Raw genomic sequence first — 27,481 nt, 5'->3', positions numbered from 1 at the left:
ATAGGCAAATTTGTGAATGGCACTTGAGGGTTGTAATTTTTTTAGGCATACATATGAATTTTATTCTTCAATAGATGCAACATTATAAAGAACATAAAAAACTAATTTAGTAAAACAAATCAAAGAAGTATTTGGGAAGCTCCCCTATAATGTTCAAAGCTTGATTGTCTACCCCATTAGTAAAGTTAAATAGCACATCCTTGACATTAATCTTAATCACAATATTGATTTACAAGATAAGATGCATATCTGTAAAAAAATTTAGGCTTCATTTGGAACAATTTTCTTACTATTTTTTAAAATAGTTTTCTAATATAAAAATTTGGAAAATTTATATACATACTAAAAAAATTTTTACTGACAAGCTGTTTTAAAAAGCAGCAAGAAGTCATCCCAAACAAAGCCTTAATTTTTGAACTTAAACCCAACTTGTAAGAGAACTTATATAATATGAAAGTAAAACATACATGGTAGATTTAATAAAATCCATTTTACATTAGACAAAAGCATTACAACATTTTTTTTTTTTAATAATTCATCTGTACATTACAAGGTTACAGAATGTGAATTGATAAAAGTTCTGAATCATTCTATTCTATAAATGAAAGAATTGATGATGTTCATTTAATAATTGCTGGAACAAATGACTTCACATACTGCATATGGGATCAGCTTCAACTGCATCTTTAATCTATCTCTATAAGCATGAAATACCTTCATCTCATTGAATTCCCTTAACAAAATTGTTGGGAAAGCTAACATCTTCTAGTAAAATTCTGAAGCCAGTACAGCTTCCTGCAGAAGTTCTTCAGAAACTGAACAAAGAGTTCTGCATGATCCTCTTTCCTGTGCTGTACTTCAAGAGGTTCTTATCAAGCAGGACTTTGGTAAGCCATAGTCTTTCTTTTGATTAAGATGTCGCCTCCAAGGATCATTGTGCAGTTTATAGTGCAATAGCTGTCCATAGAACCATAAAGCAATTCATAAAGAAAATAAAAACTGGAAATCTGCAGTCAGATAAATACTGCAACAGAATAATTTCTTTGGATATGAAACAAAAGATCCTATACAATCTGATCATTAAGATTGTGTTAAAATAATAGCCCAAACTATCTTATACACTCTGTACTGGCCTAGTTATGATCACAAAATCAAGACTTTGGGGATTTTTTTACAAGATGAAATCAATTCGCACATGACAACCGATAAGAAAAATTGGTTTACAAAAGGCACATGAAAATAGAGCATAACTTGTAGGATGGTTGGTAGGCCAATAAGTCAAGATTTCACCAGTGAATAGACTTCATGTCAGCAATGAGAGTATTTTTGGGATGGTTGTAATTAGAGTTGTAAGTGAGTCAAGCCGACTCGAGCTCAGCTCGATAAATGGCTTGTGAGTTGAGCTCGATAAGCTAAGAGCCAAGCTTGAGCTAGCCACAACTCGACTCATAAGCTTGTGAGCCGGCTCATTTATTTTCTCTCTTTCATAATAAACGAGCCAGCTCAAACTCCTAGGATAAAGCTTGAGCTCGAGATCAAACTCGATTAATTAATCAAGCTCAAGCCATGAGTGACTCGAGCTCGAATCAACTTGTTTACACTCCTAGTTGTAATTAACCATAAAATTAGCTAAGAAACAGTTGCAAAAAAAAAAATTTAAGTTTTTTAAAGTTCTGGCTCACATTTTTTCCTATTAAAAATGGGCAACTTTTTTATAGCTATCACATTCTGGTATATCTAATTATGAAAAACACTTTCTCATCATCAATACTTTCTAACAATAACTAAAAAATGATAACTAAACAGAAGTGTAGTAATCATATATAGATTGTGGCAAACACGTCTTACCTGTATGAATGTGGCAAACACATCATCTTCACCAAGTTTTGAGAATTCGACTGACCAATCTTCTTCATCAGAAAACAAACTCCTTTGTCTGTTAGCTTCAAGCAAAATGGAGTCAAGGTATAGGAATCTCTGCCATATCTGGCGTACGTTAGCTAACATGGATTCCACTTGTGTCTCATTGATGCCCTTTAAGAAAATTACACGCCATTAAAGATGGAACAAAAATATAAAGTTTTTTCAACTGATATAGAGGAAAAAAGTTACTATACCTGAAGAATCTTAACCAAATTTGGAATTTCATCTTCAGTTATACGCACAGCAAAACTCCTGTAATTTAGTATATTCTCATATGGCAAGAAAATCCCATCCTGTGGCAAGTAAATTGGCTAAGACTTGAAAAAGCATGAACATGCACTTTAATAAATGTCTGATTGGGATATTTCTAGTAACAATGCAAATTTTAAACAAGCATATGAAAGTCTGTACAAAGAGATCCTTAAAGCTCGCTATGGATGGGATCGAAGAGATAATGCATACAAAGGCAACAACCAAGAGGAGGAAGAAGGAAACAGAGAGAAAGAGTAAGGAAGGGAGATCGAGAGAGTGACAGCGAAAGCAAGGAAAAAGGATTGGATGAGCGACGAGCAACGAGTGGCTTGGAAAGGTAAGAACATTTATTTAAATATTTATAAAATTAAATTGAAAATTAAAAGAATTAATTTAGAAAAAAAATAATAATAACAATAATAAACTCATAGAAAAAGCTTATAATAAGGAAACTGGTGCAAGATGCACAGAAAAATTACCTGAATTATCACAGGAACACATCCTTGGAGAATGCTATCTTCCATGCGGCCACTCCAACCATCTCCAGGAAGGACTCCACAGAAAATAGAGCTTGCCAGTTCCTCAAAATAATTTGAAGAGCGCAGCGGGGTTACTGTAACATTTGATGTATTCTGCTTCCCTAGCTTTCCTTTTTTATTGGGAGTAGAACCAAACTCTGCAGCTAGCTTCTGCCTAATGCCCATACTATACCTGAAATAGAATTAAGCGCAAGAACAGATTCATCACATCAGTACAGGACCAAAAGGATAACAAAAACATCAGCTATAAATTTTTTCCGACACATACGTATCCTCCGGCCGACCATTTTGATAAGCAGGACCTAAATTTCCATTGAAGTAGAATAGTGTAGTTCTTTTCTTAAGAGGCCTGTGCATGTGTTCCAATTGAATATTTTACTATAACAAATCAGCAATCCAACGGCTATCCAGATTGAAATTTCCATTTCAGTACCTATCCCACAGTTTTAACCATATTGCACCAGGTTCAGGTTTCTTCCAAGCTGGGAGCACAAGATCCTTCTCTGGATCAAAACATGGATGGTTACCTCTTCTAGTAGAAGGAATACCGTCCCAGATGTCACCCCAATAAGCTGTAGTTGAGTGGTTGTGTTTTGTATTTGTGTTCCCCCAGTGGACTAACATCATACTGTTCCAGATTTCTTTGGGAGCATAGCAGGCACCTTCATCCCATGCAAAAAACTGCTTTGATTGAACCAGCATTATTAGAATCAAGAGATAATCAACAAGAAAAAATCTAGTCCAGAAATTTTAAGATTTCAAATCAGCATCACCATTATGATAGGAAGTACTCGATGATATCGAGTATTTCCTATCAATCTTCGGAAAATAGCGAGCTTCTTCACAAAAATCCGCACAAAACCACAAAAATAGTTGATAATTTGTATTATTTGATGAAATAGAAACGGAAAATAGTAAGTTACAGTTGATCCTCAATTCAAAAAGAGGATCGATCTCTCCCAAATCTCTAGACGCCGCTACAGCCCAAAGGAAAACCTAACTCTACGAGATCTCAAATTTCAGCCAAATTCAAGATGCCCTAACCCTATGAAAACAAAGTATTTAATGCATACAAATCAAAAGGAAATCTCTAAACAGTCCCAGTCCCTACATTCAATTTCCCTCATAAACTTCCTCAAAATTCCTTCCTAAAACGGCTCCTGTGGACCTGCGGCTCACGCGGCCTGTATAGGAGGCAGAACTCCTCCGCCTTTTTGCGCACTGGTTCGGTCCCGTCGGACCGGTCCATTGGACCAGTCTAACACATTAGCTTTACCCCAATTATTTGGGAACAAAGAAAAGTTTAGAGATACTAAATATCATACCCATATATGATCCCTTCCCGAGGTATGGTTCCAGTATGGATAATGATGAGCTATATATTCATAAGCCTTCTTATAAAAGTCCAGGGCCAGGGAACTTCTCAGACCCATGTGTTCCTGAAATAAGAGCAATTTATTCAGAACTTCTTCATCTTTCTAAAGTTAAATTCAAGACAAGGGGAACAAGAAAGTTTCTGATATCAAATAGAGATGTCAGGCTCTAAGCAACAGCAGATATTACTATGTACATTTTTATACCCGCAAGCTTATATGAGGGGCATCATCTGCTCGAGTGATTATGCATGAATCAAGAACTGGAACAAAGAAATAGTCTGCTTCTTCACCATTCAATGTTCGATAAGAGCTTGCTAGAAGGCTCTCATAAAGTGCCATCTAAAAAATGCAGGATAAGAGAACAGTTGGAGAACTAATTCATGACATAATTATATTGCAATGAAATTGAACTCTTCATCAAATAACACCTGTGCGCCATACAACTGAGAAGTCCACAACGTTCTATTCTTTTCTGTGTATATTCTGTTTACACACTCAAATCTGAAATGCCTACCCTGCAATAACCAAAAATCAAATTGGCAACTATAAAACTGGAAAACAGTTGTCAATCAGGGTAAAGTTAGGCTTCGTTTGGTACGGCTTTCTTTAGCAGTTTTTTAGTATAAAAATTATTATTTTTTACTAAAAAACTGCTATAAAAAGCAATAAGAAAGCCGTCCCAAACGAAGCCTTAATCCAACAACTCACCTCAAGAAGATGACTATTGAAATCCGGAGGCAGATCATACACATATATTAGAGGTCTCTTCTTTTTAACAATAGCTTTAAGTCCCACAAAGTCATTATCTAAAGTTGCTTTATCTGGTACCTCAACTGTTGATGGTCTTAGCCACAGAGGCCACTCCTTTATGGCTGATGAGACTGATGGAATACCGCAATCGATCCCATACCAGCCTCTGTCACACTGCAGGACATCAATTCAATCAAACTAAACTAAGAAGAGAATAAATGAACAGCGGATGTGAGCTAATTTAGTTGGTAAATTTCTTAGAAGTTGTGCTGCAAATGTCTTGGTACTTACCATTCCCAAAAACTAAATGAATAAACAAACATTTCTCATGCAAATGCGTTAACCTTAATCTTTAAGTAAGAAAAAACTATCTTTTGTTCTTAAAACCAATGTAATAAAATATCCTATAAGGCTTGAGATAGTTGGTTCTTGGTTCCATTTATGCTACATGTACTGAGGCTAGCTTGTCTGAGTACGGCCAGAATTTGCAAGGGCTCAGAAAAAACAGCATAGCGTGTATAGGCCTTTAACAAGATTAGTATGCCCAGATATCGAATTGTAGATTGAATTTTCCAGGTAAGACCATCAAAATAGCAGCTCCTATGATTAAGGGATTGCTTAGTTTTTTGCAAAGTAGATACAAAGCCAACTAATGGACTAAAAGTTAACTTCTAAGAAATTTGATTTGTTGTAAAGCAGTAGCATTTAAGGCCTCGTTTGGAATGGCTTTCTTACTGCTTCTTAAAATGACTTTTTAGTATAAAAATTAAAATTTTTGTACTAAAAAAATTGTTTTAAGAAGCAGCAAAAAAACCGCCCCAAACAAAGCCTAAGTTACATCAAGTCACTTTTTTTACTTCACAAAATTGTCGCAAAATAAAGAAAGCTAACATGGAAGCGTGCACTTTGAACTGGTTTTGATTACATTACATTTATTTCAATTGAAACCAACAAGCCCCCTAGAAAAAAAAAATCTTACCACATACCTGGCAAGCTCCCCCACGGCAATATCCATTCCCTGAGCATTGATTAATACAACTGCATTCTGATGGTGTTTCGCAGAATCTTCCCCAGCGGCCATCATATTTACAATCACACTCTTCTTTGAATTTCACCTTATCAGCATAAGCTTCCACCGGGTCTACATTGCACCAGCCAAGTCTGCTGCCGTTAGTTGTATATACATTTTCCAAATCATCTTTTGACCAGTCAGCAATCTTGGGGCCCCCAGGTTCAGAAGGCATGCTAAAGCATATAATCACTTCGAATAATCAGTTTTATATATATCACACTATTAAGAATATGATGAGTAGCAGTATATGAGAGAATTGTAAATATGGCAAAGCATGTATAATATTTTTGTTACTTTAATCTAAATCCACAAGCTTCTGCTACTGGCCTATATGGATACTTTGTCCCTTCCCCACAAAAGCACATCGCTCTAGTCTTATCACAATAAGCAGGACATGTAGAAACAAGCCATGGACCATATGGATTCTCTGGTGATGATGGAAGATTGCAATCAAGTTGCAGATTCTCAGAACATCCTTCACCTATCATGGCAATTAAGATATCAGTATATATATATATATATCTCCAATGAAAAGAAATAAAAGGTGAAAAACCGAAAAACATTAATCCAACATTTGGCTAACTATATTAATATTAAACAAAATAGTGTTGTTTAGTGGTAAATGTTGAAGTTTTCAGAATTAATTTGTTATCAAATTAGTATTATTATATATGTTTAATATTTCTTAGAAATTTATTATCTTAATTATTGTAATATATTCTTATTATGGAGGATATTCTCATTTATTGCACTTTCCTCATTGCTCTATTTTCTCTCCTTTAAATAGGTATATTTGAATTAGCATTATAATCAATCAAGTAAACATGCAGTCTTTAATATTCTCTATCATGATATCAGAGTCACTCTCTAAGCCATCTTTGTTTTCGTCCTACACTCTCATCCTTTGTTGCGAATATTCATAAAAATACCATAAATTGTCTTGTGTGGCCCACCCTAGTCTCGTTGACCTTGCGACCCACAACTTTTGGAATAAAGTGAATGAGATATGGGAGGGCACAGAGGTCTCAACATCCTTCCATAGAAGAATTGGAATGTCTACAACTACAAAAATGGCGAGAAGGTTCAGCAAGGCAAAGAGGCCACAACCCACAACGAACAACTCAAGTGCAAGCAGTCTCACCATTAAGGCACAAAATTCCATATCAAGAGACTCTACCAAGCCCGCGCCTTACCTAATTCTCCACCCATATCTTCTTAATTAAGATATTCCACAATTGAAGCCAATTCCCACCACATTAATCTCTTCAATGACTTAAAGGACTTCTCGTCCCTCGGTGACTCATGGTTTAACCCTTCACACGTTACTTGTGCACCCTTTGCTAGTGCTACTCCGACCTCAATCGTTAGCATAGATTACACGCTTCTTTGACCTTGCATTTCACGTGTTCGAGCTACTATAATCCCTCGGACCACTTTGCTTGCCCACTTATCTCAAAGATCCCATGAGGATCTTGTGAAGATCCTACGAGGATCACATAAAAATCCCCTGAGAATTTTGTGAAGATCCCATGAAGATCATGTGTAGATCCTATTTCTAATGACAATTTCGTCACCCTAGACATCTATAGAGGTTGGCCTATCATCAATCTCTTGGTTACAACTTTTATGGAGAATATTTCAAAAAACTATTAAACAGCTCTTTGCCTGGATTTCCCCATTCTTCTTGCACTATACAAACTCTTGATATGTAATATCTAGTAGTTTTGGACTGGTTCAATATTATCGGTCCCTTGCAAAATAAGAAAAAAGTAGGCGAGTGAGAGTGGAACCAAAGTCAACAAGTAAGAGGAAGAGAGGAGTTTGGGAGAGAAAGAGAGAGATTGTAAAAGAGAAAGTTGGAGGAGAATTTTTGCTATTGATGTTTGTCGAAGGATCTATGCTCGGTATGAGGAAGAAGAAAAAGAAAGAGGAGTTCATGAGTTTTCATTTCGACGACAGGGAAAGAGAAAGTGAATTTGGTTCAACTTGGAATGATGAAATTTATGTTTTGTATTTTTTTTAAATCTACAATTGTAAAATTTTTCAACAAGAATAAGTGCAGTCGGCGAATGCTTTGATTTGGCGAAAATGAAGATTAATTAAGGTAATTAATGTAATTCAAGTATATTTAATTTCAAATTATGTTAGGCAGTTAGGGTCTAAAATTAGATAGTGTAATTGCAATTATGATATGATAGATTAGAAATATTCGATGTTGTTTTAATGGCATTCAATATGTTAAAAGTTGTCTTTGACAGTATTTGAAGTATTCTATGTTATCTTTAACGATGTATGAAACATTTGAATCCTCAATGTTAAATCTTAGTAGTAATTAAATATTATTGATGCTACTTTGAGCAGTAGGAAAATCAAATCATTGAGTTGGATAAAAATACATAAAGTTTTTGAAGAATTATGTTAAATACTTGGAATCCCCAAGTAAAACCAAATTATCTTGATGAAATCAGCGAGAACGATCCACAAATCCAAAGGGAAAAAAAAAGTAAATATATCGCAATAATCAAACTAATGGAAGAAAAATAACAAGATACAATTGATCCTCTATTCGAGAGGAGGATCTATCTCTCTCAAATCTCTAGACACCACTAGAGCCCAAAAACCTAAACCTAAGAGATCTCAAATTTCTGCCGAATTCAAGATGCCCTAACCCTAGGAAAACAAAATATTTAATGCATACAATCAAAAAAGAAATCTCTAAATAGTCCCTACATTCAAATTTCCCTCCTAACTCCCTTAAAAATCCTTCCTAAATAGCTCCCTTTGACCCGGGCATGCATTCAAAGCATACAAGAGAGGCAAAACTTCCACCTCTGTTCCGCCTGGGGCGGTTATGTGTGGACCGGCTGGACCGATTTAACACTACTCCCCTCCCAAAGATCCACCTTGTCCGCAAGGTAGAAAGACGACACCCTCCACCATTCTCGCTTCATCACAAATGGTAAGAACCTGAAGAGTTTGGTCATTACACCTATGCCCTAGCGCATATCTCTCGTCACATCTAAAACAGAGCCCCTTCGCCCTTTTCTCATGTAATTATGTTTATGTGAGCTACTTGAAGTTGTCCTCAGATCTTCCACCAATAGTCTTATCCTTTGGGGTCTCCCGAAGGGTGCCCGGTGTCGGCTCCTTAGATGCCAAAAAGGTTGTTGTCATCCTATATGTACCTCTTGAGCTGTTGCCTTCCGTCCCTTTCTCTAGGTGCCTCTGATCCTCCACCAACTAAGCTAGCTCCATAGCCACTCCCAAGTCACGAGTCCTCATTACTCTAACTACCGCCCGGATATCTGGTTTCAATCCCTTCATGAAGTTCCCCTCTAACATTGTCTCAGAAAAGCAGTCCAATCGGCTAGCAAGGTACTCGAACCTCTTATGATACTCTATCACTGAATCAACTTGTGTCAAGGCGAAGAATTACTCGTAGAACTCTCCTCCCATGTCGGTTCGGAATCGTTCTACCAGACAATCCTTGAACTCCCTCCAACTTCATATGGGTCGCTGTATATCCCTCAACTAGTACCAAACCAAAGTCTTCCCTTCTAAACATAGACCACCTGCTGACAATCTCTCATCTTCCGTCAACCTGTTGACATTAAAGTATATTTCTACCCTGTAGATCCACCAATGTGCATCATCTCCCTGAAAAATAAGCATCTTCAACTTTCTCACTCTCATATCTCCTCCATCAACCCTGCTTCCTCCAAAATTTCCCATTCCACAAGGGGGTGGTTCCCCCCAATTGTGTCAATCATCCCTCCGCTAACACCCAAACCTTTCATCACAAGCTCACCTCCTCCCTTCAAATTCAGCAGCCCTTCGATCATATTCAACCCCTATCCTTTCAAATTCAACACCTTTTCGATCATAATCGAGTCCTCCCCTTTCAAATTTAGCCCCTCTTTTATTAATTTCAACACCCATCCACACATGCTCAACCACTTCATGCCTCTCCACATACCCTTTACCCGACTCCTCCCTAGGAAGCTTTAGGGGAGGCATTTTTTTATGTTCCCTCCAAAATCTCCACCTCTTGATCTTCCCTTCGTCTGATCGGCTTAGAGTTTTCCCCATTTTCTTGGCTGTCGGCGCCTTCACTCATCTCTGACAACGATATTTTGGTTTGGCCCTCGAGCACTTTCTTCAACATATCCTCCAAGATGAAAAATTTTGAATCAAACTTATCATGGATGGCTGAAATATCTTTTTTTTTTAATCTGAAACTTGAGTTTGAAGATCTGAAATTTCATATTTAATTTGTCTGATCTCCCCTTCCAATACTTCTACTTTTCTTCGAGCCATGGGAGCCTGAATTTAGGCTCCAATAGCAAAGAGCAACAAGTTCGACGCGAATCTAGCCTCAAAACCACAATAAATAGCAAGATCAGAGAGGAAAACGCATCAGAAATCAGCGAGGAAGACTTCTATTTCAGCCCAGCAAATTGCTCCGATACCAATTTGTTAGGAAATATTTGGAATCCCCAAGTAAAACCTAAGTATTTTGATGAAATCAACGAGAACAATCCACAAATCCAAAGGAAAAAACAAAAAAAAAAAGTAATTTTATTGCAATAATCAAACTAACGGAATAAAAATAATAAGATACAATTGATCCACTATTTGAGAGGAGGATCTATCTCTCCCAAATCTCTAGATGTCACTGGAGCCCAAAAATCTAAACCTAAGAGATCTCAAATTTCAGTCAAATTCACGATGCCCTAACCCTAGGAAAACAAACTATTAAATGCATACAGTCAAAAAGGAAATCTCTAAACATTCCCTACATTCAAATTTCCCTCCTAACTCCCTCAAAAATCCTTCCTAAACAGCTCCCTTGGAGTTCAGAATTATATTCAATTCTATTTCTATTCTAATAGTATAATAGAATTCTTTTTTCTTTAAAATATCTTTTTTTAAAGAAAGAAGTTCTAAATAAAGAACAAATAAAGAAACAACTTTGCTGACAATTTTTTATTTTTTGTCTGGTCTGAAGAGTCATCTTAAGATTCTGATGTTAGATTAGTTTTGATGGCTTTAAATACGAACAAAAAAGAGAGGATAGGCTTATTCCATTCAAAGATATGGGAATGCCCATCAATAAAAGAAAAGATAAAAGAAACAATTGAGCGTGAGAGCCAAATGAATCGAAAGATTCATGTTTGGTTCGGGAAGAGATATTCTAGTTGTGAAATGAATGGAAAGATAATCTACTTTCATTAAATGATTTATTAGATAAGCGAAAACAGAGGATCTTGAGTACTATTCGAAATTCAGTACGTAGAGGAGCCATTGGAATAGCTCGAAAGAGCTCGGGTTAGATTAAATCTAAAGAGCTAAATTAAGTTTGAATCAATTGGATCATTTATTGTCATAGGAACATTATTAGATCCATATAAAATTAATTAACTTGAAGACAATGAAAAAGAATAATATTGAAAATTGGATGTTTAGCACAATTAAAGAGCAACAACCTATATCTATTTGATAGCGTACAATTTTCCAAGTTACTTGAACATTAAATAAACACTCACAACTCCACTAATACCTCGAAGCACTAATGTGAGAAAATTACCCATCATAATTCTCACTTCCAACGTACAAATAAAGAGTTCAATGTTTTGAATAAAGCTTATCTTTTTATCAATATAAATGCATTAATCAAACTAAGATTGTAGATGAAAAGGCACATTATCGTAATTCAAAACCAAATGTTCGAGTTCTGATGTTAAACAAAAGGTAGCTTTTACTTAAAATTCACCATAAATAATAATCTAGAAGCTTCCTAAAACCAAAGAAACAAAAAAAAAGTAAGTTAGATGTACTAGAACTTTCGTGGCATTACAAGGAGAGAGAGAGGGTTTGTCGCCTTATCATTATAAAAAATTCCATACATACAAATAAGTTGAGAATTAGCTCATAGAAGACATGAAATTTTTTATGTGAAAATTTCATAAAAGGGAAAAATCACAAGAACTCGCCTAGTTAAAATAATTATACTAATGTGACTCATATATTATAAATAATGTCCTTCCCACAATTAGAGAAAACATTGACATAATAGAGTTTACATGAACTATGGAAGATGATTTTTGTAGTGAAAGTAAGAACAACCCTTTTTTTCATAAATATCATCAAGACATCATTGGTTAACTGCTCTTTCATTCTCTTTACAAGGGGAGAGACCATCAACCAAGAAGATGGATATCAATCTTAGTAGAGATAGCAAGTGTCAGCATTGGTATCGATGACAGGCATCGGACTTGTTTGTGACAACAAGTCTTTGCCATGTTGGGGATGACAAGAGTCGCGGTTAGTGTTGATGGAGGGCATATGCCTTCTTGGATAAAGTAGAAGTCAACTTTGGTGTTGACAGCAAGCAACTTGTTGGCGATAGCAAGCATCAGCCTTGTTAGTGACTATGAGTTTCGGCATTGGTGTCGACAATAAACATCAACATTGGTGTTGATGGCGAATGCGATGTTAGTGTCGATGGCGGGTGTCAGCAATTTTGATAACGACAAACGTCAACATTAATGTCAATGATGGGTATTGTTGTTCGTGTTGATGGCAGTTGCCTTCTTTATTGGCGATAGTGAACATTGGTATTGGACTTCTTCATTATTAGCAATAGTAGGCCTCAACATTATTGGCAGAAGGGTTCATTACGGTTACTTTCAATGGCAACCATTGATCTTATGTACAACATCAAAATCAGCTGATGGTGCTCTAGATTCTCTCCTCTAAAATCTTTCTTGGGCTTCATCCTCACCTCCACATATATGTGAAAGTATAGCCCGCTTAGAATTTTTTTGAGATACACATTCTGATCATTCAGTCAAAATTCAAAACACTCAATCGGATTGTTCATATTTATCCCTTTTGCTACTACAACATTTTGCGAGTATTAAGCACCATAATGTCAAAATTCAGTAATCTTGGGCTCAATACATTCTTCACTGCTGAAAATAAAGTTTAGAGGGCTCCGAAGTCAACTCAAAAAATTTTTAATTCAGATTATTGATCAAGATTCATGCTTAATCAAATAAATTTTTTTGGTGATGCATCAAATAGCAGTACATGGATTCAAAGCAACAAAAAAAGTGGACAATTGTTGAACTAATCCATAAGTTTTTACCTAGCCTTTCTTTTACATATGTTTAGGAGTAAATGGCAATAAAATTTTCTTGTTTCTAGTTAGTATGATAAATGCCATACTTTTTTTCACTTTTTTTTTAGTGAAAAAGATATAAGGAAGTATTTCCTAAATATCAAGCTTTACAGATAACTCTGACCTGAATATCCATGAAAGCACCTGCATTGTCCTCTGTCTTTATTGCATACACCTCTACCACTACAATCATTCTTGCAACTCCTGCCACCTATGCTCTGCCCACGCAAGCAACACACAAAATCTATTAGTTTAATAATATAATATTCAAAATATGCTTGATTCGAATCCTTTGTAACTGATCCCAGCCATCCAATCCACTTTGGATTGCTAGAATTGAAGCCATCAAAATCAAAATGGTTTTGAAAAACTGCATTGAATCCCAACCGGCTAGAGTGGATTTGAAGTCTGGGATGAGATAATTGACAAATTGAATAATCGAATACCTTTCAATCTGATAAAACATCAACCAAATCTTCAAAATCAGTACCTCAACAATGTCAATTTCCTTGGAGACAGAATCGCAGCCAGATAGCCATTTCCCAATCTCAGGCTTCCAGGGTGCACCGCGGTATGTTACCGCCCCATGAGAATCCTCAGGAAATCGAGCATCGAAATCAATATTCAGGTCCAAACTTTCATGACTTTCTCCCCCAATCGAAGGTCTTACAGGAAACCGAGCACTAAAGTAATCCAGCGAAGAAGGAAAAATGGGCGTGAGAAAGAAATGCACCACCGAGACCACCACCAATAGAGAACCCACTATCGCCACCAAAGACCAAGATAATTTTGAGGACTGAAACGAAACCATCCTCCCTCGAAGCTTATCGGTGGAAATCCACTCTCAAAGACACAGAGCTCAATCACATCATTCCTAACTCCTCAAAACCCTTAATAAATGACAACAACCGGAAACAGGAAACATAGAAAAATCTCAACCGGAGAGCAACAACATAAAAAAAGATTCGAACTTTCACCTAATTTCAGCGATAATGAGACGAATCTGCCATAGTTTAACCTTTAAATCAAAGAAATTGTTAAAAAAAGAGGGAAACAGCGAATTCCAGTGGATCCGTTGGATCGTTGCCTCCGCTTCCAAAATGTGAGCTTGCACATGGAAGAGTAGGAGAGATAATGACAATTAGAAAGAAAACCGGAACTTGAACAAAGGAATCGATGGGAGAAAAGAAAGAATAAATCTTGAATGGGAAAAAAAAACAATCATTGAGAAGGAGAACGTGAGAGTTAGTAGCGAAGTGGGAAGAAGAAACCAGAGGCGGAAGGTGCCGCCAAGCCTGATCACGCGGGCTTGAAATTACTCTTTCGCCACTGATCATCCACCAACAATAGAGATCAATCGTTCAGCTAATTATACTAATTAGTTCCATTTATTTCAACGAGATTCGGAATAATATTCTCCGCCGTATATCATTACATGAGCACGAGCATGTTCGGTACGGACGGAAAATAATGATATAAAAAATTGTGCACTTTCTCTCCCTCTCTATTTTTTATTCTCAGAGAAATAAATTTTAATTTTAGTGAAGATCTCAGAAATGAAGTATTAAAAAGTCAAATATATGTACTTATTAAATATTAATTGTGATTGTAATATAGAAATAAATTTGGAAAAGAGTTTTCTCGAGCTATTAAAACATAAAATAAACTCAAAATTTATTTAGGATAACTTTCTCATTATTTTAATTTTTATATAAATGTATGTAATAATTATAATTTTATTTGATTATTTTATTGCTGTTATTTCATCGACTTTCAAAAAATTTTGTAATGAAAACATAATTTTTAAAAGCTTTTGGGCTTTTAATGATTTTTTTTTTAAAACTCTAATCTCTGTGTCTCCTAAACTCACATCTTTGATGTTATGTGCGGTATTCCTATTTTAGAGGAGACTAATGAGATTGATTTGAATGATAGCTTAACTTTCTCTTTATCTACTTCTAAGAAAACTCTTTACACAAATCTCCCTATACTAATTTTATTTGGCATAAGAGGAGCACTCTCCTTTGCTCCATATTTGCTTAGAACTTGAAAATGACTAAAAACATAGAACTTTAAATCACCGCCAAAGAGGGTGGAAGGTATCGACTAACCTTCTATATGATGTTATAATCATTATTTGTTTAGGGCTATTTGATGAAGTTTTATTAGGTCTGGACACCTGACGTAGCTCTACGTCAGGACGCCAATAAATGTCGTCATGTGCTCTTACTCATTACCGCGCGGCCTGACAACCCGACCGGACCGGAACCCAATATTGCTATGTATTAGCTTATTTGTACAGACCAGGGTATTGCTAGGTTTTGCTCGGGTATTGCTCGGTAACGAGAAATACCATTCTGTTAAGACCAATACCGAGCAATACCCCGATTTTGCTCGGTATTTCTCATTATTGCCAAGCAATACCTAGCAATACCGAGCAATACCTAGCAATACACGAACATAGCAATACCGGGTTTCTGTTTCGGGTCAGGTCATCGGGCCGCGCGGTAAAGAGTAAGAGCACATGACGACATTTTATTGGCGTCCGGATGTAGAGCTACGTCAGGTGTCCGGACCTAATAAAAAATCACAAAGTATCCGTTCCGGGTCGGGTCGTTGGGCAGCGCGATAAAGAGTAAGAGCACATTGCGACATTTTATTAGCGTCCGGATGTAGAGCTACGTCAAGTGTCCGGACCTAATAAAAAATTTGATTTGAGTAGATATATGTGTTTTGAAAATATTGATATTTAGTTTAAATCAAATGAATGCAGAAAAAAAAAATTTTTTTTTGATGAATTCCAAACTCCATCTATAGTTCCTTTTTTATGTATTCAAAACTCACTATATATTTCTAGCAGTTTATATTTTTGCAATTTTTTCCTTCTGCGCTTAAGTAATACATCTAACTGTTAAAAAAAAAAAAAAAGTTATGTAAAGCATTTCAAATAAATGGGTTTTGAAAACATTGGTATTTAGTTTGAAGCTTTTTTTTTTTTATGAATTCAAAACTCACTCTATGTTGGACAAATTCCAAATGCACTACTAGACTTCCCTACTATCACAACCAACTATCACTCGCCGGCCACCTCAGTATAGTCACTGCCACTATCGAACACCAGCATATGTTGACTACTGCACCATCATTGTCCATCACCACCATCATTACACTTTACATTACACTGATTTTTCTTTAAACCGAACACAGAAATAATCACATACATTTATTTTGCACCAGTCCAAACAACTCTAAATATTTCTAAGTACAGTTCATTCAATTTATACTAAATTTTATTTTGCTCTATAGTTCATTTGTAGCAAATCAAATAGCCTCTTACCAACTATTTGAGACAGTTTAGCTTTCAGGATGGTGATTTTGAGTGTATGAATTATGGTCCATCATTTTTATTTTTATTTTTTTCAGACTGTAACATACAAAAACCCCTATCTATATATGCTTTTACTTGGTTTTGTTCAACCTATAAATTTGATTCCTCAAATACTGAGCTGACAATTTTATTCAAATTTATTTGACAATCCAAAACATAAATAAATCTAACATGAATGAATATAAATCAGTTCATCAAATTGACTAATCCCCAATAATTAGAATGAAACTCCAGAAATCAAATAAGAAATTAAGACTTCATTTGTGACAACTGCCTTAATGCTTTCAAAAGCAATTTTTTAGTACAAAAATTATCCGTTCAAGATATTTTTACACAAAAAGCTGCTTTATGCATCATTCGGGGCAACTTTTTTAATGCTTCTAAAGCAGCTTTTTATTACAATTTTTTTAGTTTTTATACTAAAAAGTTGTTTTAAGAAGTAATAAGAAAGTCATCTCAAACGAAATTTTAAAAAGCAATAAAAAAGCCGTCCCAAACGAAGCCTAAATCAACAAATAAAAAGGTATAATTACATGTAAGGCTTACAGTTTCAACAACACTGTTCACGATCAATCTGAGTATTCTGTACCACCCTCAACCTACACAAATGCCAAGTCCGAATAAGAAATAAAAAATAGAAGTTTCTGGAACGTTAGCTTTCACAGGACATTTATATGAACGGTAAGTTAACCAGCATTTAGAACCATCTCAGCCACAAAATTTCAAGCTCTAATAAGGAATATAGGGGAATGAGAGTTCAAAGCTAAGCATGTTGAGATAGTGGTGAGTTTCTCAACCATAAGGTCCGTCCCAGTATTACATTTCCATGAACAGCAAAGTAACCCGCATTTAACCTGAAAAGATTCATATTGGCAATTAGACATATTCCAAAAATAGTAATAACCACAGTTTTTAGGATTAATTATTCTGTGCGGACGCTGAACGCCGTCCGTAGACTAGCCAGAATGCGCCACGTCACTCCTTGCTCGGTACCGCAGCTCCGTACTGCTCAATACCGCGGCTCGGTACTGCTAATGTGGGGCATTCTGATTGATCTCCGAACGGCGTTTTGCGTCCAGTCTCCGCACAAAATAATTTCTCAATTTTTAGGCATATCCATTTTAATCCTACTTTTTTTTTCAAGTATTCAATATAGTCCATCAACTCACTAAATCTAAACTAATCTAGTCCTATTATTAACTTTCTATCTAAACTAATTTAGTTTTATTGGCGAAGTAAAGCTTTTCATAAGGAAACTAGGATCAATATTCTCATTAGTTTAAGTGAGTGTTAACACTAAAAAATCCAAGATTGGAAAACTAACGTTCATTTCCATCCATAAAATGAATTTTTAATAGCAGGATCACAGTATCTAAGATTTGAGGTATTGAATTTACTAAATTGAACACTTGAAAAAAAATCTAAGATCAAAATAAATACACCTAATAAATTTATGGGCTATTTTGATCATTTACTTGTTATGAAAAAACAAAACATAAGAGAAAGGATGCTGCTTAACTTGTCAGGACTGGGGATAACCAAAGGATCGTAAGTTTCTTCTCTTTGTTCCAAGGTAGGAATTGCAGCAGTCATGGATGCTACATCTGATACGCTTTCAACCTAAATTGAATAAAAACAAAATAAGTACGTTCAATGATATCAAATCAAAATAAGAATTCATTAACAACAGTTAGATGGATTCACCACTAGCCGAGTAGAGAAAACGGCACAAAGAACAAATAGAAGTTTAAATTATGATGTGTTCAAATTCAGTTTCATTCATGCTCAAAACCAATAAAAACAAATACAGTAAGAAACAAAAAAATTTAATCACTCGTAATATTGGAGCCATCAAATTGCAAATAGACTTCTTTTTACTTATAAGGATGAAATACTTTTTTACAAATATTATAAGATTATAACAAGAGAGAGTTTGATTATGCAACATAGAGTAATAGTTATAGATATATGTTTTATGAGTATAGAAAATAATCAAAAGAAATAATTATCCTAAGATAAGAGGGTGAAATCTGAAAGGGGAGAAATTATTAACCCTCAAAAATAAATTGCTAAGAGAGGTAAGTTAAAATTCTTCAGTTAAGCTGCAATGGATGTAGGATAGGAATAACTAGTTTCCTAAGAAGATTGTTGTAAATGTTTTAAAAAAGATGAGATACATACTACATATTGATAAGAAGACTTGGTAGTAGAGTGATGTGCAAAAGGTTATAAGGAAAAATAATATGCTTCGAAAGAGCAAATAAAAATGGAATGCAACAAGCCTCATAATGATTATGAGAAGGTTAGTTATATTATAAAGAGTGGTACAACAATAACATCAAGATTTCATCCCACTACGTCGAGTCAGCAATATAAATCCCTTTTCTCCATTGTGCTCTATTAAGAATCAAATTCTCATTTAAATCTAATAAAACAAGGTCATTTCTTATACTTTTTAACCAAGTCTTTTTAGATCTACCCCTACATTTCATAACATAGGCCGCATCTAATACATCTACTCTCCTAACCGGGTCATCGTTTGATGTGGCAAAACCACCTAAGGCGACACTCTCTAGTCTTATTCGCCACTGGAGCTACTCCAGCCTTTTCACATATATACTCATTTCGCATTATGTGTCTAAATGTAAAGCCACTCATCCACCTGAGCATCCTCATCACTGGAACACTAAACTTAATTTTATGCTTCTATTTTAATAACCAACATTCTGCACCATAAAGTTTTGCAAGTCTCACCACTATCTTATAGAATCTCCCCTTAAGTTTGAGGGTACTTTTCTATCACACAACAGACCGATGTATTCCTCGACTTAAACCATCCAACTTGAATTTTACTAATAATATCTCCATCTATTTCACCATTGCTTTGAACAATAGATCTGATATATCTAAAACATGTACTCTTTTTGATGACTTGATCGCCCAAAGTCATAATCTCCCACTAGATCTATTATTACTAAAATTATACTCTATGTATTCGACTTTAGATTTACACAAATGAAAATCTTTACACTCTAAGGTAGACCTCCATAATTTAAGTTTTCCTTCAACTCCCTCTCTAATCTTATCAACAAGAAGAATATCAGCAAAAAGCATAAACCACTGTGCATCCTCTTACAAATGACTCATAAGAACATCCATGATTAAAGAAAAAATATACGGTCTTAAAGCTAATCTTTGATGTAATCCAACTGAAATAGGAAAATACTTTGTCAAACTACCTTATGTTTGAACACAAGTAACAACTCCTGTTTACATATCTTTAATGACTTTAATATAAGCACTATTAACTCCTTGCTTTTCTAGAACTCTCCAAAGCACCTTTTTGAAACTTTATCATATACTTTCTCTAAATTAATAAATATCATAAGTAGATAATATTAAGAAATTATTAAATGAAAGGAAAAATGCTACATCAAGAACTTATTAAATGAGAATAATAAAAAGGAATAATGAACAAAATAATGAGTTTATTATAGATTAATCCAAAAAAGTAAAGTGAAGTAAGAGATACAATTTTAGGTCCAAATGTGATAACTATTGAGATTTAGAGAGAGATGAGAAACCATACAATATTTTATGTAATTTTTTTCAAATAATTGAACAATAAATATTTTGGAATTAATATTCAAGTACAAAAGAGACGTTCAAGATTATGCTAACTATAGAAGAATCAACTATATAAGTTATACAATATGGTTATGTTAAAGAGTAGCGGAAAATAGATTCACAAAAATTACATTAGTTTCAAAGAATCAATTTGATTTCATGCCAAGAAAAAATAAAATAGAAGCTTTTTTTTGTATTAAGCTAGTTGATGATAAGTATAAAAGGCAAAGAAACAATCTTCATATGATTTTTACAAACCTTGACAATCGAGTACCACGAAAATTATTTTTGTGCATATAAAGGAAAAAACATGTTCAAAAGATATGTTAAAATCATTAAATATACATAGATGATAGAGCCTTAACTAGTATTAAAAATAGTTGCAGAGCAACCAAATCAATTAAAATAGAATTATATCAATGATCAATATAAAGTATATATCTTTTTATATTGGTTATAAAGATGTTTACAAAAGATATTCAAAGTGAAGTGACCAAACTTTTTAAAGATGGCATAGTTTTAATCAATGAGATATCTTCCAATATAAGTAAAAAATTTATAGCAACAAAGCAGAAGATAAAGAGTTTAGAATTAGTTGATCAAAGACTGAGAAACATAATGTACAATTTTAGTTGATGTCATATTAACAATTATTAATTAATATTATCAGAAGATGAAGATGAAGTGATGTATAGATATAATAAATTTTAGTATAATAAAATATATTATATAGGAAAATAAAAATATTCATGAGGATATAACTTCTAGAGTTAAAGCTAGGCGGTTAAAATATAGTAAGCATCTTGGGAGTGTTATTTGATAAAAATATATCTTAAAAACGTGAAGGTATATTTAATAAAATTATAATGGTTTGATGGTGTTATATATATCAAAATGTTGAGCAGTAAAAAACCTTTCATACCTAAGGTGAGTATGCCATAAATAAGAATGTTAAAACTGATATAAAATAAACAAAGGGATAAATTAAAATAGACTTAAATGATTTAAACATATACAATGGATGTTAGAAAATCACAATTAGACACGTAAAAGATAAAAAGAAAAAAATTATAAAGGAGTAGACCTAAGATAATATAGATAAATTTGTTCAAAATGATTTACGAAGAGTATATTTAACACCTCAAATGGCACTCAACATGAATAAATGGACGATGAAGATTTATAAATTGACTACAAATAGTTAAGATATAATCATGAGAATGATGAAGATTAAAATATTCATATAATTAGAGTTAAATTTGCAATTAAAGATAAATAATCCTAATCCTTGTCCATTCCCTAAATTCACATGGTCACCTCCCACTCCACCATTCCCAACACCACCATCTACTTCACATCTCTTTTTATTCCAACTCCTATAAACCATATCCTCATCTTCCCCCATCCCTTCTCTCCCATCATTTTCCTCATCGCATAATATTCTATTCCTTATTCCAAATCATCTTCTTCTCCCTCTCTCCAACAAGCTTCCTCTCCAAAGCTTGCACAACCGCATGGACGATAAATAGTTATTGTCTTCTACTCTTCCCATGCTTCATCATTGGATTAATGAAGGTGATGTTCAGATAATGAAGATGATTTCCTTGAATAGTAAAAATCTCTTGAGATATCACTGTTGTAAATTAGGGCCATTTTGATCATGCTTTGTTCTCAATTTCTAACGGCCATAGTCCTCCACACCCTCCAAGAAATTTTCCCCACTTTTTATCAAGTTCTAATGTAGCATTTTCTTTTCCAAAGGCCAACCAAGCTATTTATTGAGCTCAATGAATCAAGCAAAACAAAGGGACCGATTCCAAGCTTGAATCAAATTGTCTTTGTTGATAGATTAGAGCCCAAGGGTAGATTAAGTTGAGCTCAACTCACTTAAACAATTACCAATGGAGAGTGAGAAATAAAAATAAAGGACTAAACTAGTGGGAGTTAGGTTTGATTGCGAATTCCACAAATCATAAAATTTAATTTACAACAAAAATTTTAGAATTCAGGATGATAAGCAAGATAATATGAAAAAAAAGTTTGATGAGTAAATTTAGTTCCTTCATAAATGCAATAAATACGTAGCATACAGATCACCTCACTCTAAACTATCAAAAAACGAAGTCTATCTTACTAAAACAATGTTTCTTTATACAACCAAACTATCTAGGTGACAAATCTAACATAATATATTCTAAATAAATGTCATGCTACATAGCTATTACCTGTTGAGGATATTGTCCATATCCTCCATAAGCACCATATGCATATGCGGATGGATCTTGAGCTGCCCCATAAGCATATGGATCGTAGCCATAGCCATAGTATGCATTTGCCCATTGTGTAGGGTCTGCTTGTGGGATCCAGGCACCGGTTGAATCCTGCAAAAGAGAAAATTAAAGGGTAAATGTTAAGGCAAAAATCTAAGCCACTCCAATCAGATGCCATACCACTTTTTTTTAATACAATTAACTTCTAACGGACCTCATGAACAACTCGGACTAACTTGCATTAAACTTTAATTCACGCCAAAATAGTTATAAAAGGACAGGACAAACAATAGGAAATGCTTAATCATGTATTGCTTTTTGGATTTCTTTTTTTTTTTCCACGATGGTAAAATTAATATCAATATGGTTAGTGTTACACTCCGGAAGATGGATTTAAAAAATAATCTTTAAAATTAATTTTAAGAAGAAAATGATAAATTTGTACTATATAATTTAATAAGCGTAATTATCAGTGATAACATAAATATTTAAATAGATCATGGTAACATGCGTATTAGTGGTAAATTAAATATACATTTAGATCTCAAAAGCATGGATTACGAGAAAATTCATGGTAGATATGAAATAATGAATAGTACATTGATGAAGAGGTTATTTTAGATTTGGCAGCAATATAGAGTTTTACAATAGTAAAGACGTACTTTAAATAGGAATTAGAACCTGAACCCGACCCGTTTGTTAAACGGGTCAACCTGAAACACGACCGATCTTGATTTTGCTTAAACTTGGCACACAGGATGATGGGGACAACAGATCATGGAAAGTATATCAGAGACGTGGCCGGCGATCTACGGCCACGATAGCGTCGATCTATTTTTGAGTCCTCACATGTATTTGTTTAGTTGTATTTCCCTTTTTAACCCTTACTTAAGGGTTCATCATATGTAAGCCTAAGGGCTACGTCGTCTTTTATTTTTTCGTTCATTATATGAGGCTATATATAACCCTCTTAAGTTTCTTTTGAAGTTAATGAATGAATTATAATCAAATTTCTACATATTGAGTTCTTATGAGAGCTTGAGAGGTTTTGGAAAGAAATGCTTTGGAAAGGGAAGCAGATCACCCACCAACCTTGGAAGAGTCCGGGTTCGTGGCTATTTTCATCTTATTTCTTTTTTCCTCTTTCTTCCTCCCTTCCCCTCCATCCCCACGGCCCACCTACAATCCTAAGCCGCCAGCCACCTCCACAAACTTCCCACTGCCGTCCAACCACAAGCCCACCATCCCTTGTCCTTTGGCTAGCACCCCAAGCTCTCCACCCCCAACCCAACCCCACCTCCCCTCAACCAAACCGGCGACCAATCCACCTTAGCCGCCGGCCCCCTTTGGAATTTCCACATCAAAGCATGTAATCAAGCCTTTCCAATTTAGTCTTTCTAAGTTAGACAACCTATTTAATTCATATTCAAAGCTAATTTGAATTTGAATTTTTTCCTAAATTATGAAATTCTATTTTTGGAAAGTTTCTAAAACTAAATCCTATTTGAATTTAAATTCAATTGGATTTAATTAAACCTTTCCAAATCTTCAAGTCCAAAACAAGCAACCCTTAATTGCATTTCCCTAATTCCTACTTCCCTATTGAAACCGTCGGCCTCCTCTCTCTCTATGCCGCTGGCCCCCCTTTTAATCCCCACTTGATTTCTTTCCAAATTGTAAACTTCTCTCTTTGGGAAGATTTCAAAACCCCTCCCTCTCACCCCTCGCCTCTTTTAATTCTTTCCAAACTTAAGAATAAATAGGGAAACAAATTCTCAAATTTTCTTCCATCATTCCTCTCCAAAATCTGAACTTATTTCTTCCCCAAGCTCCCATCTTTGGCCAGCCACTTCTCACCCTTCTTCTCCACTTGAATCCTTGAGAGAAACTTCTTTCTCTCAAGGGGAATCTTTAAGGGAAGCCAAGGATGTCGCCTACAACACTTCAAACCTACGAATTCGATGTATGGTCGATCCCGATCTTGACTCCGACTTCATCTACAACGAGCAAGGATTCGTCGACATCCTCCGATCGACTTTCTTCGACGTCAATCCGCAAATAGACCATTCCGCCGAGGAGTACTTCAATCGTATTATCTTCACCTTGTCTAAAGCGATCGAAGAGCAGATTTCCACTGTTCAGTGGCAAGTCACCACCATCCCATGACGAGGGTGAACTTTTCCTCCTATTCAGTTTTCTCCTAACCTTCTTCTCTTGAAGGTGGTGAATCAAACACAAGGAATCGTGCAAAGCTATATGCCAATGCTTAGTAAACGTAGGGCTTGAGTTTTTATTTTCTATGCTTTCTAATCTCATTGTTAACCTAGGGATGCTATTGAAAATCTACTTAATTTGCATAAGTTGAAATTCTAATTGATTTGGTGATCTCAACTTTTAGCATGTGATTTGGCCTAAGCGGAGCCACCTCTCTTGTTTTCTATTATCGTTTATTGGCTAACGTTTTTAATTCTTATTGCTCTTATTCAAAACATGCAAGTTCTCATCGCACTCATTTAAATCATACATAGTCCTGCATCACAAGTAATTCAATTTGTGAAAATTAAATTACAATTGTTCACTGATTTAATGTGGTTCTAAGGCTTTGTTTGGGGCAACTTAAGTTTTTTTTTTTTTTTTTTTTTTGCTTTTTAAAGCTTGTTTCACAGCCACAATTTCAAAAATGATTTTTCAAAAACTTTTTAAAAGAAAAAGTTTGAAATAACGATAAAAAAGCTATCTTCCAAACACATTATTTTTTGCTAACCACATTTCTTACCACAAAAGCAGTCGAAAAGCTATTCCAAACAAAACCTAAAGTTTCTCTTAATTTCTCAACTTTTTTCATTCATTTTATTATCGATTGGACTTAAATTCTAGCATTTGCATGTTAACATTTAAAGGAAATAAGCGGTTGAATTATTTGGCGGCTTGTAATCTATGAATCCCAAATTCCTTTGCATTCATTTATACTATATATAATATCAGCTGATTAGGTAACCTTAACTCTGAACCGACCTACCCTCATGAGTGCTAACTTAAAAAAAAACTCATGGCTAGAGAGAGAGAGAGAGAGAGAGAGAGAGAGAGAGAGAGAATCACAGACTATGTCATAATATACCTGCTTGCTTGTTGGGCTTCTACCCCACGAGAGCCTGACAATTTGTTGACCAATCATGGTTCCATGCACCCTCTGAATGGCATCTTCAGCAGAAACCCTGACGAGCAAAATAAAAATAAAATTATACCGGGAATGTACACTTTAAGCCTCACAGCAAACGATAACTCAGAAGGTCAGACCAAATAAAACCTAATTATCAAAGATCAGGGCTGACTGTAAAATGGTACAAATCAAGGGCTAAAAACTTACAAATAAAGTGAAAGAAATATAAATTTCTCAACATACCTTGCAGCATATTGTACAAAGCCACACCCTTTTCCTCCTGGGATCTTAACATAGACAAGCTCACCAAATTGTGCAAATATCTGCCTTAGTTCTTCTTCTGCAACATTAGGATCCAATCCACCAACAAATATCTGCAGGCAAAACACGGTAAGAACAAGGTGCTGTTGAATGAGTTACAGAATAAAAAATTTACAGTTGTATTTGTGATGTCACTGTCAGGCAAAACTGGGGGCAACTGTGGTGCAACATAAACTGGCGTTGGATATGCGGCTGCAAAAGCAAAGAGAATAGTTTTAAATGTGCATCATAACAAATACACTCAGAGCTGAAGGAACCAAAATCCCACCTTTAACAGTTGTATATGTTGGCTGAATCCCAGTAGTCTTTTTTGGTGTGGCTGCACTAATGCGCATTGGCCTGGTTGAGCAATAAACTCCATTCATTTCAGTCATTGCTCGATTCCTTTCTATCTCATCAGCAAATTTAACAAAACCATAACCCTTTGAACGACCAGTATTAGGATCTGTTACCACTTTGGCGCCTCTAACTGATGGATACTGAGAACGGAATGTTTCTTGCAGCAAGTAATCGGTGACATCTGGTGCCAAATCACCAACAAAAATGGAATGGTCAGGCCCTTCTCCCCGCTTTTCACCAATGCCAAAAGAAGCCCAATTAAGCCTAAAAGTCTGCTCTGTTCCAGGCATCTGCAAACCATTGTATGTCTGCAATATTCTCTCAGCTGCTGCATGAGAAACGAACTCTACAAATCCATAACCTTCTGGAAGTCCAGTTATCTTGTTGCGGATGACCTTAATAGACAGAACCTGCAACAAAGAAAATCATTATACATTAAAGCTGTAATTAAAAGATTGGAAGAACATGTAATTTGAATTTCAAATAAGCAAAATCAATTAAGTCAGGCAGTCACTAAGATATCAGAAGAATTTCAAACAACTATAGCAAAAAAAAACAACTAATTCAAAAAATATGAAGTAGAAAAACTGAAAAAGACGTCTGGTGCATTGAGCAATAAGCAAAATCAAGGAAGATCATGGAATTCCACTTGTGTTCTAAAATTTAAAATGATAATAGAAAAAATATTATAGAAATTAAAAACTAGTTGATTATAATAAACAAGCACGACATGGTACACAGATATATAGGAATGACCTATCCCATTTTAACAAAACAGGATGCTAGGGCAAATGTGACTATAATATGCAAAGAGTACTTCAAACTAAGCACCATTATCATTAGCTTGATCTCAAAAAGAATACATAGAATTGATTCATCAAATAAAGCATTATTGGCAAGTTCTTGTTCAAGGCTAATTTTCTATTTTCTTAAAACTGACGAATCATTTATAGAAAACAGAAAATAAGCTGGAACAAAGATGTACCAAGAACACTTTACTACTCATTGGCTTGTCAAAAGTACTTAGGTTCGGATTTATGAATCCTCTATCTTAATTCGCTCTTTCTATGTACTACATTAGGTATTAACCAACTCTATCTAGTGCAAGACGTTCAGCACATCTTATAATCAAGCTATTTTCTTCTACACATTTTCCTTCCTATATGCTTTCAAATTGATTTTATGATCCTATCTTCCCATGTCATTGATACATCTTCTGACTTCTACCCTCAACTTTACATTCCCAGACTACAACGTATATTTTTCAGTTTTCATTACTTT

The 27,481-nt window shown here is 34.9% G+C and overlaps 2 protein-coding genes across 5 annotated transcripts; both read right to left on the bottom strand.

The window, feature by feature from the left end:
• Positions 1-509: 509 nt before the first annotated feature.
• On the bottom strand, positions 510-14,553 carry LOC110097744. Of its 4 annotated transcripts, XM_020824292.2 has the most exons (15): positions 14,073-14,549; positions 13,586-13,985; positions 13,220-13,313; positions 6,207-6,393; positions 5,827-6,085; positions 4,799-5,014; positions 4,519-4,605; positions 4,295-4,429; positions 4,040-4,153; positions 3,148-3,395; positions 2,983-3,063; positions 2,655-2,886; positions 2,118-2,216; positions 1,849-2,034; positions 510-957 (listed from the first exon to the last, which is right to left on the bottom strand). In XM_020824292.2, exons 2-15 carry the CDS (start codon positions 13,904-13,906, stop codon positions 859-861), a joined length of 2,358 nt encoding a protein of 785 aa, XP_020679951.1. In that variant the 5' UTR covers positions 13,907-13,985; positions 14,073-14,549; the 3' UTR covers positions 510-858. The 4 variants fall into 4 exon arrangements, with proteins under 4 accessions (XP_020679951.1, XP_028555419.1, XP_028555418.1 ...); XM_028699586.1 differs by having other exon boundaries at positions 4,919-5,014; positions 13,586-14,553; XM_028699585.1 differs by having other exon boundaries at positions 13,586-14,548.
• Positions 14,554-16,973: 2,420 nt separating this feature from the next.
• On the bottom strand, positions 16,974-26,616 carry LOC110097736 (polyadenylate-binding protein RBP47B'; the record flags this gene model as incomplete). Its single annotated transcript, XM_028699594.1, has 7 exons — positions 16,974-17,337; positions 18,003-18,103; positions 22,336-22,491; positions 25,499-25,595; positions 25,784-25,914; positions 25,977-26,053; positions 26,130-26,616. Coding segments are annotated over 7 exons (1,140 nt in total), but the record flags the coding sequence as incomplete, so codon positions are not given.
• Positions 26,617-27,481: the final 865 nt, after the last annotated feature.

The sequence above is a fragment of the Dendrobium catenatum genome, unplaced genomic scaffold (assembly GCF_001605985.2).
Source record: "Dendrobium catenatum unplaced genomic scaffold, ASM160598v2 fragScaff_scaffold_1344, whole genome shotgun sequence".
Lineage (NCBI taxonomy): Eukaryota > Viridiplantae > Streptophyta > Magnoliopsida > Asparagales > Orchidaceae > Dendrobium > Dendrobium catenatum.
Note: the sequence above shows the minus strand (reverse complement) of the source record. Positions and strands in the feature narration are given on the sequence as shown.

What these genes read in the sequence shown, in the direction of transcription:
- LOC110097744 (XM_020824292.2), bottom strand. Translation starts at nt 13,906, where the DNA reads ATGGTTTCGTTTCAGTCCTCAAAATTATCTTGGTCTTTGGTGGCGATA. An exon ending in CGGGAAGGGATCATATATGG is followed by an intron (nt 3,396 to 4,039) that starts GTATGATATTTA and finishes CAATCAAAGCAG; the next exon opens with TTTTTTGCATGGGATGAAGG. An exon ending in TGTTTGCCACATTCATACAG is followed by an intron (nt 958 to 1,848) that starts GTAAGACGTGTT and finishes TTCTATGGACAG; the next exon opens with CTATTGCACTATAAACTGCA.